Consider the following 12686-nt stretch of genomic DNA (forward strand, 5'->3'; position numbering starts at 1 on the left):
ATTTAGCGCGTACTTTTGTTTTCGAAACTATGAAAGAAATTTGAAGTATAAAAATTTTGAAATGTTGCTCAGATGTAAAGTTTGACAGGGTCTGCTTGTAAAGCGAAATATTGAGACTTCGAACAAAAACATAATAATATGTTGTTAGCATGTAAGAATTACATACCGAGTTATATTGACTGTAAAAAGAGAGATTATCTTAATTCATCACACGTTTGAAATAATCTTTATCTCAGCAAATTATTATAGTGCTTATCTTACTGTTTTAGTTCTGAGATAAGACATTCTTCGAAATAAATATGTAGTTAGGTCTGTTTTAAAAAGATTATAATATTTATTAACAAGTCCACATGAGTCACCTGAGCGATGGAAATTGAAATTCACGATGGAAAATGTCCACAATACCGAAATATTCGCCTTGGCTCAGTTCGATGTTCCAAAAGCTCAAAACAACATGCTCTTCACTTTGTCCCGCAATTTATTAATCCTTAGAATGCTGGTACATACTAATCTTGAGTAGCTTATTTCTAATACAATTTATGATCTACCATTGATCAATTGACTATAGCCAGTAAAAGGGCTTTGCCAAAATAATTATTTTCAATTACATACATAAATTATGAAAGCTATCATTGATTCGCCATCAATTATTATGAGATCGCTGCCCTCTTATCTAGAAAGTAGGCAAGTATTCAACAATACAAAAGAGCATATGTATACCTCATTATTATATCGTTATACTGACTTATTTGGGTTATATAATTTCTTTGTTCGATTCGGCACTCTCTAATTTCTGTAGAATTACAGTTCAGACATCGCAACGATGCATATTCGTGTTAGCGAAAAGCTTAAATATTTGACTTTTATTTATAAGAATATATTTTGATCTTGGGTATTCAAAATAGTTGATCTGTAACCGGATATGACGTCATTATTGTGTATACTTGTAGTGAGTAATGAAAATGGAGCTCAAAAAGCAGAGAAAGTCTGCTGACGGAAAACTTAGACAATTGTTTTTAAAATTTATGCTGAAAGGGCGTGTCTGGTAAATTAAACTATAAATCACTTTTATTATTACTTATGCCAATAAACGCCCACACATGTATTATAAATATATAATATAATATGTATAAGTATATAATATAATATGTAGTCAGCATAGCTTTGAGTTAAGCATTTATCAATGCTGTTAAGTTCAACCGTTAATTTGCAGCATTCCAATTGTTTTATATAATGTTTTGTTGTGATACTTAATATAAAAATATTTGCAAAAGTCTTCAGAATTATATGCAATGATATATAACTAACATAGAGAGAGTTGAACCTCACTTAAAAATTCGGCTACTTCTACGAAGAGAAGATATTATATTCCAAAAAGTATACTTCAAAGCCCAAAGTTGTTATGAAGTTTGTAACACCCAGAAGAAAACGTTGGATACCCTGTAAAGTATATATATGAATGGTCATCGTGCCCAGCTAAGTGGTTTAGTCATGTCCGTCTATCTGTATATACGCAAACTAGTCCCTCAGTTTTTGAGATATCCTTCTGAAATTTTGCACACGTCCTTTTCTCCTCAAGAAGCTGCTCATTTGTCAAAATCCAGGATATCGAGTCTTTAGAGTATAGGTATTACAAACTGATCAATCAAACTCAAGTCCTGGTATGAAAAACTGTTTTATTTGACTAGACATCGTCACGAAGTTTAGCACAAGTTATTGTCCAATAGAACGCTACAATATCCTAATACATTTTCTCAGTTTGGACGGCTATAACATATAGCTGCCATACAAACTGATCGATCAAACTCAAGATAAAAATCTGTTTATACCCTTTTATGCTGTCAGAAATGCATATGAAGGGTATTATAGCTGCTGTGCAGCCGAAGTTAACGCTTTGTCTTGTTTGAGTTCTCTGAATCTTACACGTGACAAATAGTTGTGATCCATTTTAAACTGGAGTCAATTACTTAAAAAGTTGAAAGGTTTATTTTTCTAAAGTGATTAATTTTCAAAATTATAAATAATTTATAATAAATAAAGCATCCGCTGAATTAAAGAACTTTCCGTACCTTAAGACAATGAAAAAAGTGAACATGGATTTGATTTATTTGTCAAAAGCGTCAACGTCAAAGTGTTGCCTGCCAGTTAACATTAACATTGACAATTCGAATACATGTTGAATTTCGTAAAGGAAAATATGAAATATAGCGTCGACGTTGTCTTGTTTGTTGTCAAGTACTTTGCTTGTTCGTCTGTCTGCGCAAACACTTGCATACATGCTCAAGCCAGACATACATATATATCTATATACATATACATAAATATATGTATGGTATATATGTTTTGTCACTCTGTGCGCCTGTGTGTCCGCTGTCAACAAGCGTATCGAATTGTCACCGCACTTGAATTATTACATAAGTATAAACATATTCATATTCGTATTTATATGTACATACATATATATATAGATATGATTAGCTACGTGTATGTTGGCGCTGCTTATGAAACGGAGTGTTTTTTTTTAGAATTGGCAGTTTGAATAGTAAGGCGAGCAATAAAAAATAACAGTAATTATAGCACTTCGTCTACACATATGTATGTATGTACATATATACGCAAACATAATTTGTATGTCTGTAAGTACATAGTTTTAAGCTTCAGAATGCACACGTGTAAGTCTAAGCAGTCTTATGCAAAGGTACAAGTCTACATATTGAGCTAATTAAGTATAATTTAAACACCCATCCAGCTACCAGGCCGCATTCTCTAGCACACACATGAATTAAATATGCATAACACACTTACAAATGTACATAGTTATGTGTGTAGCTGTGGACGAACCCGAAGTTGCGTCGCCTTTGACGTAGTTTTGACCAGCTTTGTCGCCAGCGGCGGGTTTAAACCTCCACGGTGTCTTTACTCTTACATATGTGCTTGTATGTGTGTGGCCGTATGTGGCGTTGGTGGACGAGATCTTGACATTATTACTTTAAGACGACATAAAGGTAGTTTCCGCGTCACCTATTTATCAGCAACCCATTTATGTAGATATTTCTATACGTTCGGTCGCCATTGCCATCGATTCGATATTAATTTGCCATTGAAAAGCAGAACTGGTACTGGATTAAAATGTGGTTTTTTTTCTTGTGTCTCGTTATTTTTTATAAAAATTGTCCATTATATTGTATAATGTACAAGTTCACATAATAGCTAAGTGCACAAATGTCCGCATATTGACAAACTTTATACGTACATATGACTTATGTATAGCAAATTGTAAGTTCCAGCGCGACATGGAAGAAAAATGTATAACATTTCTGAAACAGCGGCAAAATGCTAATCAAGAAGTATAAAAGATCACCGGAGTGCCAAGATTGATCATAGTAAGATTTCTAGCTTTGAGCTGTTAAGAAAGTTCATTTGAACCAACAATCACAAAACCCAATAAAAAAAAGCAACATGAAGGTGGGCAAAAAAAAAAGGATATACTTAAATCAAGAACGATCCCAAATAAAAAAAATATTAACATAAAATAATTTTGAGTGCTTCTGTGAAGTTTTTATTGTATTTATTTAATAATGGTGCTAAAAAAGAAAGATTTATTGGACAATAAAAACTGAATCTGTGATAGAAAGTGCAATAAAAATTAACAAATTTCATAAATTTGTCGAAATTTTGAAGAAATTAATAACATATAGTTAAAATATGAATTTGAATCCTGCTCCGTTAAAGATTTCAGATGGCAAAAGCTTAAACTCATCAATTATATGCAAACTTAAAAAAAAAAAAACCGAAAACAATTTACATCAAAATTTGAGGAGATATTATATAGAGCTATCGTTATTTCAAAAATTGCTATACATACAAATTTTAAATATTCTTATTTCATCTCACTTTCTAGTTCGCCGTTTCCGTAGTCTTGTTCGCTTTGGCCCTTGGCGCTGCCCACTGTTCGGTCATACCATTCATTAGCTCAATCAATGGCGCCGTTTTAGCCTCACCAGTTGGTTCCGTTGCCGTACATGCTGCCGCCGTGCCAACAGTTTTAGCTGCCCCATCACCAGTACAGATCATCACCAGTCCTGTTGTGGCTGCTCCCGCTGTTGTAGCTGCTCCCGCTGTGGTAGCCGCTGAAGGTACCTATGTGGCTAAGACCCGTGGCGCTATACATGTGGCACCACTGCCCGGTCACCTACAATCGGCAGCATCGGTGAACTTGCAACCAGCTCCAGGCACTCTCTAAATAATTATTTAACCGATAGTTATGAGTAAAATTGCGTTTCGAATGGGAATATACGCACCTATTTTATACACTATAAATACACATACATCCACAATCTGGCCATAGTCAATTTAACTGGTATACCTGCAACATGTTTACAAATACATACACATATGTACATACAATGAAATGATAAAAAACGAAATAATTTTAGTTTAATTAAACACTTTGGAAAACAAAATTGACGCATTTCTTTTTATTTCTTTCTATCTCACATGCAACTCTATACCTCTTTAATTGCACTTTCTCTTTTACTAATAATTAAAATTTCTTTTTACCATAAATGCACTGTGATATTGCATAATTATCTAAGTCAAATGCTCATTGCATAATCTTGCTTGTCACTGCCACTTTTATTATTTCTTATTCAACACTTCTTTCCTAAACTATTACTGTCAATTGGAATTGTTATCAAAATAAATTTATACATATAGTTTTTTGAAAAAATATATATATTGTTATTTTTTATTCTTGGTCTATATATTCTACAGTGATAATTATTAGTTGTTCGGAAAAATATTTTTTTTATCCCATTGCACAGGCTTCTAGAAGTTCAAAATCAGAAAAATGCGCACTTTGCTAAAAACATATTTAATTTTTTATTCCTTAAAAGTAGAAGAATCCCTTCCAATGCTTTTGAGATTTCCAGTAGCTAATTTGTTTTCAAGAATTCAAAATACCATCGAAGAAATTTGAAAAGATAATAAAAAACTTAATATAACATATACGGTGGGTAAAAAAAATTATATAATAAAAATTATATAAATAAAAAAAAAAATTATATAATAAAATTTTTTTTTCGCTTGGTCCTCTAAAAAATATGTTTTTAGACACCCCTACAAGAATCAGGAGTTCATAATTGTAAGGGGAAGGTCCTTCGCCTTACAGTACAGTACAGGAAGCGAGATACTTCCAATTACTCCAAAAAATATATCGATTCATAGATTTTGAAGGAAATTGAAAGTTCTACAAATTGGTTTCTTATGATTTCTTGGTAAATTCAGGGTTGCGAATTTTATAATTGAAAAATTTGGCATTAAAAATTAATTTTTATTTATTTATCTGATATTAGGATTTAAATTTAGAGTTTAGTTATTTAAACTGGATGTTGGTATTAAAAATTAGATTTTTAAAATGTTTGGGATTAAAAATTGAAAATTGCAAATTTTATTTTTTAATTTAATGAAGTACGGAAATGCGTAAAAATGTTAATTTTAAAACAATTTTTTTTTGTTAATTCTTAATTATATGCTTGGGACTCAATTTTTCATTCATTTAATTTTCATTGTGTTGGAATAGAAAACTTTTTTATGTGTGAGATTAAAATTTTTTTATTATTTTTTAATCCGGTTTGTGAGATAAACATTTTTTTTTTAGATTTAATTAATCCCGTATTTGCTATTACAAAAAAAAAAAAATTTAAATGTTAATTAACTCTGCGTTAACATAATCAATAACAATTAAGTTTAAAAGATATTAATATTTGAAGCTGGTTATTTTAATGCAAATTTTTGATTTTCTTACGAATTTTATAACTCAAAGAAAAACAATCATTTTAAATTGCAATTTCACTGATTTGTAAGAAATTTACAACTTTTGCAATCTATAAAATAGTCTTTTATAATTTTTTGATTAAGTTAAACATATATAAGATACCCATCGTTTAAAATCAACGACAAACAAAAAAATATAGATCAAAATATCATAAAAAAACAAGAGCACATATAATATTTGCTAAGATATCCTGGGCAACAAAAAAAAAACAATCCTGGTTCTTTGTAGAGCTGTGATAACTTTCATTTTATTTGTTATTTATCATCACATTTCAGAATGAAGAATTTGTTCTGTGATCAAAAAATTAGGTGAACTTGTTTAAGAAATGTATTTCCTATATTTATTCTTCCAAATCAATTTCATCCCCTTTAAAGTAATACCCGCCCGATAATACGCACTTTTGCCAAAGCTTTGTACAGTATTCGAAATAGTCGGAATAGTCCTTTTCCGGTCTAGCCTCCAAGATCTTCTTCTATTTGGTTCTTATTGCCTCAATCGCTGAATAGTCAAAAGTTGCACGAACCAATGCAGGCATTCGCATGGTTGTGGAACGATATGAGTTGAGTTGTTGGCAAACAAGTCGCGAAGAACCAATGACAGTATAATATTTTGCATTATCGTGAAGAAGAACCAAGAGTTGTTCACACATAATTCCGACCGATTCGGACATATAGCATTACTGCCTCTTGTGGTCTTTCCGAACGTGGTGCATTATTTATGTTGGAACGGTTATAACGAAAATCAGCAAAGCAATACTTGACCGTTGAATATGTTGAGGCAGTTCAACAATTATCAAGTCGTTACTTTGCGTCAATGGTTCAGAAAACAACAATTTTTCAAAGCAAGAAATTTACTTTTTTCTATTATCAACATAATAGCAGAGATAGCCTCACTTGAAAACCTATAACTCTAAAACGATTGTATAATATCACGTTAAAACATATATATGTGTGTGTTGGTTTTCTTAAACCCTTTTATTTACTATTAAATTAACACTAAAATACAGGTGCACACAGTGACATAAATACAAATATACCGAAAGGAAGTAAAACCTCATTGGCTATAATAACAAAGAGTTAAATATTTGAAAAAATGTCAGCGACAAAATATCGCTTAAATGGCTAAGCAAACAGCGAAACAACAAGTGGCTACCAAAATAAATAAATACAGCTCGCTATTGCATTTTCAAAACGCAATCAGGCGTAGACAAAAATAAAAACCACATATTCGTATTTACGGTCAAACACATTGGGCAGTAAAAACGCCAACGTTTTTGAGATAAAAAACACAAATAAGAAAATAAAAACACTCACACACACAGATACACATTTGTTAATCAAGTGGCTCGCACCAAGTTCGCCAACACATTGCGTATAAAACGCACACAACTTACACGCGAATTGCTACAGATCGCAAGGCGGAGCTGCTGGCGGAGTGGCGACGCTCCCGCGGCATGTGTCTTTGCATTCATGCCAAAACTGCGTGCAAACCTGTCGCGCAGCTGTGCTGACCTCCAACGAGTAGGCAGGCACACATTATGCCAAATCTCTGGCAGTTAGACGAATCTTGAACGCTAACTGTAATGCCATACAATTGTTATTTAGGTTGATCGAACGCATATACGTCGAGCGCGCGACAATGACCGACCAGCTTGCACGCAACTACAAGTGCGCCTACCATATAATATATATTATATACATATGTATACAAATTTATATTTATAGTGTGTAACTGCCGCTTGCACATTGAACTTCAAATTTTGAATATTTGCCGCCAATTTGTCAAGGCGTTGTTTTGGTATTTGCTGTGTGTTTCGAAAACGCGTAAAATACGGCGGGCGCTGCGTGCACTTGAACTTGACCGTTGCAGCAGCAACATATGACATTGCGTATGCAACAATTTTGTAGCGCCATTGAAATACTCAGCGTTTACGCATGAATTCGCATTCTTTGGCTACTGAAGCAATGACAGAAAAAGGATGGAAGACAATGCAGCGGAAGCGGAGCGCCTGCGTAGTGTTGACATGCTGTCACGCGCACATAGTGTCGGTTGCTGGGCGCGAGATTTATGGCAAACGAACGTGAGCGCGCTGGCGTGCTGGTGATCTTAAACAGTGCCGCGCTGGACTTTTGGGCTTGGCTTGCCGCGCAGCACAGCACACAAGCGGTTTAACGTCGTTGCGCTTAACCAGGCAGTCAGTGTGTCAGCGAGTTGGCGGGCGAGTCGAGCAACGGTAAGCTGTAATGCGTTGCAAATTGCTTGCCGCCAGCGTTAAGTTATTGGTAGTACGATCAGCTATGCATATAATAACATATATATTCGTACATACTTACATGTGTATGTGTAAGCAATTGGTACCAAAACAAGTTGGCGCGAATGTTCAGCTGTACATTGTAGTCGCGTTTTTGCCTACAAGTGCGGCTATCAGCAAAAGTTGTTTATGCGCTTGCCTGTTGTATGTGTGCTATAAATATATACCATATATGTATGTATGTGTTCGTGTATATATTTTTTCTTTGACAGTTTTATTAGAATTGTTATCATGTTTGTAATTACAACGGCTGCATATTACGCATATCTCAGCGCATTTGTTCAAGGAAATGCACAACATTCTTGGGCGCGGCGTGTAATGGCTGCTTTGTGCTTTTAAAATGAAAATTGAATTATGGCATTATTTCTTTTGCATTTGTTTTTGTTTTTGTTTAATTGAATTGAGTTTCGCAATAAATTAATAGTAATGGTTAATGGAGCAGGAAAGTCAGTCATGCAATTGAAATATGTGAAATATTATTTTTAAAATATATAAATACATATGTTTACTTATATATATGTATATACATATGTGAGTATACTTATAAGCAGTGTATTAAACCAACTTATGAGCACGCTGGGGTGAAATTCATAAGTTGTTAATTATATTATCAGCCAACAGCCAACTCTCTTTTTCATATAAAAAACTGAAAGTTTTTAAAATAATTGATACATATTTATCAAGTTTCGTTCCGTAGTAGAAAATCAGGTCACAGAAGCCAATCTCTAAAGATAAATACACCTCTAAGCCCCTACTCTGGATAGTTTTTTAAATATTAGACGCGATACAAGTTATCAACATAACAAAATGATGTGCGACCCTAATCGACAATTGTGGTGCACTAAGGACAACTCCAACAATAACACTCAATGTCGTTCTGCATGTTGCATCCGTAGACATATCTGATAGGTGCTTGGCGGCGAAGGCTGCTATGAGAGTTAGAGAAGCTGAGTATATGAGGAGCGACACAATAAAATTCTCCATTCCCCATTCCGATTGCGTTCCTAAGAATCAATATCACTGCATTGCTGACTACTCAAAACTAGTCAAGGAGTGCACGATTTCATTAGCTTGAAGCCATAAGCTTTTTTCATATTAGATACGTATGGGCGCCCGTTCATAGCGGAATCGCCGAAAACTGTAAACCCGATGAGGTCTTTCCCCAATTTCAACCGATTGGAAGCGATGTTTTCTTGCGTTCTGTCATTGAACCTATGGACCTTTAGTGAGCTCAGCAATCGCTGGTCAACAACCAGAACTTGTGAGACTGCAAGATCCTTCTGGATTTGGCTGGAATTAATATTAACCGCCTTATTAAGTTTATGCAAGCTTAAAATGCTTCGTCGTTCTATGATGATCTGATGATCCACTTTAAGGAGTTTATGGATAACACAAAGAACGAATATCTGTCTAAGTATGATTTTACCTTGTATTTCGTATTGGCCAAATTTATGTTAATGACTTTAGGCTTTTAATACACCAACGTTGTTATGTTTTGTTAAGGTCTGAAAATTTAGTTCACTATCAACTTTTCAATGCATTTTTTTTGTTGATATGTTACTAAAAAGCGAGCAGCACTGAGGTGTAGCTCTGCGCTAACATGTTCTCTTCTTTTTTTGGTAAAGAAATTTATAATTTTTTAGTTTCGTTTTGTATAAACAGTTATAAAAACAATATAAAAATATATAAACGTTTGTTTTTTAATGTTTGACAGTTTTTTGTCGTTTGAGCTATTCACAATAGTAAAACTGGCCTAAAACCTGTTAAATAGAACTTGGTAGCGTTGTAAAAAGCGGTTATACAACTTTAAATATGTATTCGCATATTCTCTTGTGTTGAAATCAACGCGATAATTTTGTTGTTACTCTCACTTGCAAAATTTTTGACAGGAGTAGAGCGAGCGTTCAAATAAAGCGGGTAGAGAAATAGTGATATGAACATAGCTATTATATAGTTCATGGATGACTAGAACGGATGGGTTAACTAACCCATGTACTAATATGTATGTACTAATATCTTGTTATTTTAAATCAAAAGCCATATTCTTTCCTTTATAAAAAATCAAAATATTAGTAAACAAACCAATACATCTTTATATTCACTATCTTTCTAGTTTGTCTCTTTATAGAGCCATAACTCAAACAGTATTGCGAATAAAGCCTTGATCGCGACCATGAAATATAATCACCTACTTGCTATACTGTAACGCTTAATTTAGAGTTAATGTAGTAGCCTGTCTTTATTTTAAGTGAATGGCGAATTTTAAAGTGTTGTTTCGTTAAAAAAAAATATCTCGTTATTGGTCTTTTAAGTGTCCGACAGATTGAATTCCATCATAAAATTGTACTGTCATATATTTGTGGCTCAAAAGCGCGCTACTGCATTTTTAATAGGTTATACGTAATCCAAAATACAATATTTGCACTATATACTTGTATATGGACATAATTGGACTCTTATGCTCTAGCATGCGCATTTAAATTATGCATGTATTGACTATAACCCTTTGAGGGAAAATGTAGAAAAGTTATTAATACTTATATAACTGTTATGGTTATATCTTTCGTTAACCAGATATTAATTTTGGATATTATAAAAAAAAGGAACAAGTTCATATCTTCCGGTAAGATGACTCTGAGCTCAATATGTATGGTATTTAATATATCTGGATATATTTTTGACTTATATTCAATAAAATAATTAAACTATATGAGTTTGTGGCAAATAAATTGCTTTTATGTATTATTGACCACATGAGGGTTAATGGGAATTATATGACTTGGTGCATGCATCAAACATTTATGTGAACATATATACACCTACATAGTACATATATGATATAGATATGTATGGTCGCTATGGCTCAATTGCCCTTAAATGTCTGACCTCATTGCAAGTCTGGCTATTAATCAAAAATACTTTTGCATATCGCCTGAAAAGGCGGTACGAACACATAAAAAATTGTGCTATAAAAATAAAGTCCGAAATAGAACTGTACGGCACACTCAACACTCAACGGTAAATCTAAACGCGTTTGTGGCATGCTTTTAGCAACACGGTTGACGGGGCGTCGACAATTTGAAGCAAAGTCACGGTGGACTTCGAATTCAAAGTCGATATTCATATATGCATATACATATTCACATAGAATTTCCTAATGCATATACATATATAAAATATGTGGATATCTTTATATAAATGCAATAGATTTGTTCGTAAGTGTAAAATGTAGCAAAACTATAAAATATAGTTCAAATGCAATCTTGTTGGAGCCTTTTGAGTTACATAAAGCCATTTGATTAATTTGTAGTTTTTCATGTGCCACTTCTTCTATTAAATTACTTCGTAAATGGCATAACTATATGCATCTCTATGTGTTTATACTTATATTATACTTATACCACTTTTTTGTTTGATTCCGTAGAACTCTAAGGTGGTTTCTCTTTGACTAAGTCAATCTATTTTACTTATACAAGTTGTGTTCAACTGCATGTTCTCTAGCAAGACCTCTATTCTGTTCTATATGGTATATTCCATTACACTATTCCTTTATTTTACTTTATTTATGCGAGTTTTGTTATATTCGATACGCTTCTGGTGGAACTCTTTGCAGTTATATATACATCTATCCTATTATACCAATTATTTTACTAATACCAGTTGTTTGCTTCACTTATTCCACTTTTTGTTTTTGTCTGTGTATCTCCAAATAGGCTTCTATTTTGCTAAACAAATCTATTTTATTTATACCAAATGTATTCGACTCGATACACTCTAGTAGGTATTCTATTCTTTTATATCAACTTTTCGATTCTGTGGATCACTAAAGCGCCTATCTATTTTATTTATACCAGTTGTGTTCAACTCGTTGTGCTCCAGAACTTACTCAATTCTGTTTCTATTCTACCAACTATTTTAATTATGCCAGTAGTTTCTTCGCTTCGCCACTTACCTAAAATTGTATACGCGTCTATATCCTCATATCCATGAATTTCCAGAGGATTTGGTGCGCACTAATCGCAAATAAAATCTTAAATTCTTTTAATCTCTATTTTATCATATTTATGTCTATGCAATCATTGATATGCATTATAAATGATTTATTTCGCAGAAAATATGTCAACTTAATTAGCGTAAAAAGTCGTTGCGGTAATCATAGTGTCAGCCGTGATGGATTGCTCCAATACTTGTATTAGTATGTACGTGATTTACTACAAACTACTCGTATGCAAATGTTTATTTATCTTTATGAACTTAACATGCAAAACATTTAGCGATTGTTCGAATTATCGGGAATATCAGTGCAAAAGATCGCTATGTCAGCAATTATAAGCAACACCTGGAGGAACTTTTATTTGGCGCGACGTTGTAATATGAGTAAGCAGTTTTTGTACTAATTTATAGCGACAGTATTATATTTGTATACCATAATATAGACATATTCTGCACATATGGAGTTTTATAATAATAATTGCTTATGTTATGACAGCAGTTTCAAATTTCAGTGTATTTTATTTGTATTTGTATCAATACAATAAA

The 12686-nt window shown here is 33.1% G+C and overlaps 1 protein-coding gene across 1 annotated transcript; it reads left to right on the forward strand.

The window, feature by feature from the left end:
• Positions 1-3353: 3353 nt before the first annotated feature.
• Positions 3354-4731, forward strand: LOC106615276 (adult cuticle protein 1). Its single transcript, XM_014231419.3, has 2 exons — positions 3354-3465; positions 3902-4731. Exons 1-2 carry the CDS (start codon positions 3460-3462, stop codon positions 4241-4243), a joined length of 348 nt encoding a protein of 115 aa, XP_014086894.2. The 5' UTR covers positions 3354-3459; the 3' UTR covers positions 4244-4731.
• The last annotated feature ends 7955 nt before the right edge of the window (positions 4732-12686 follow it).

The sequence above is a fragment of the Bactrocera oleae genome, chromosome 3 (assembly GCF_042242935.1).
Source record: "Bactrocera oleae isolate idBacOlea1 chromosome 3, idBacOlea1, whole genome shotgun sequence".
Taxonomy (NCBI): domain Eukaryota; kingdom Metazoa; phylum Arthropoda; class Insecta; order Diptera; family Tephritidae; genus Bactrocera; species Bactrocera oleae.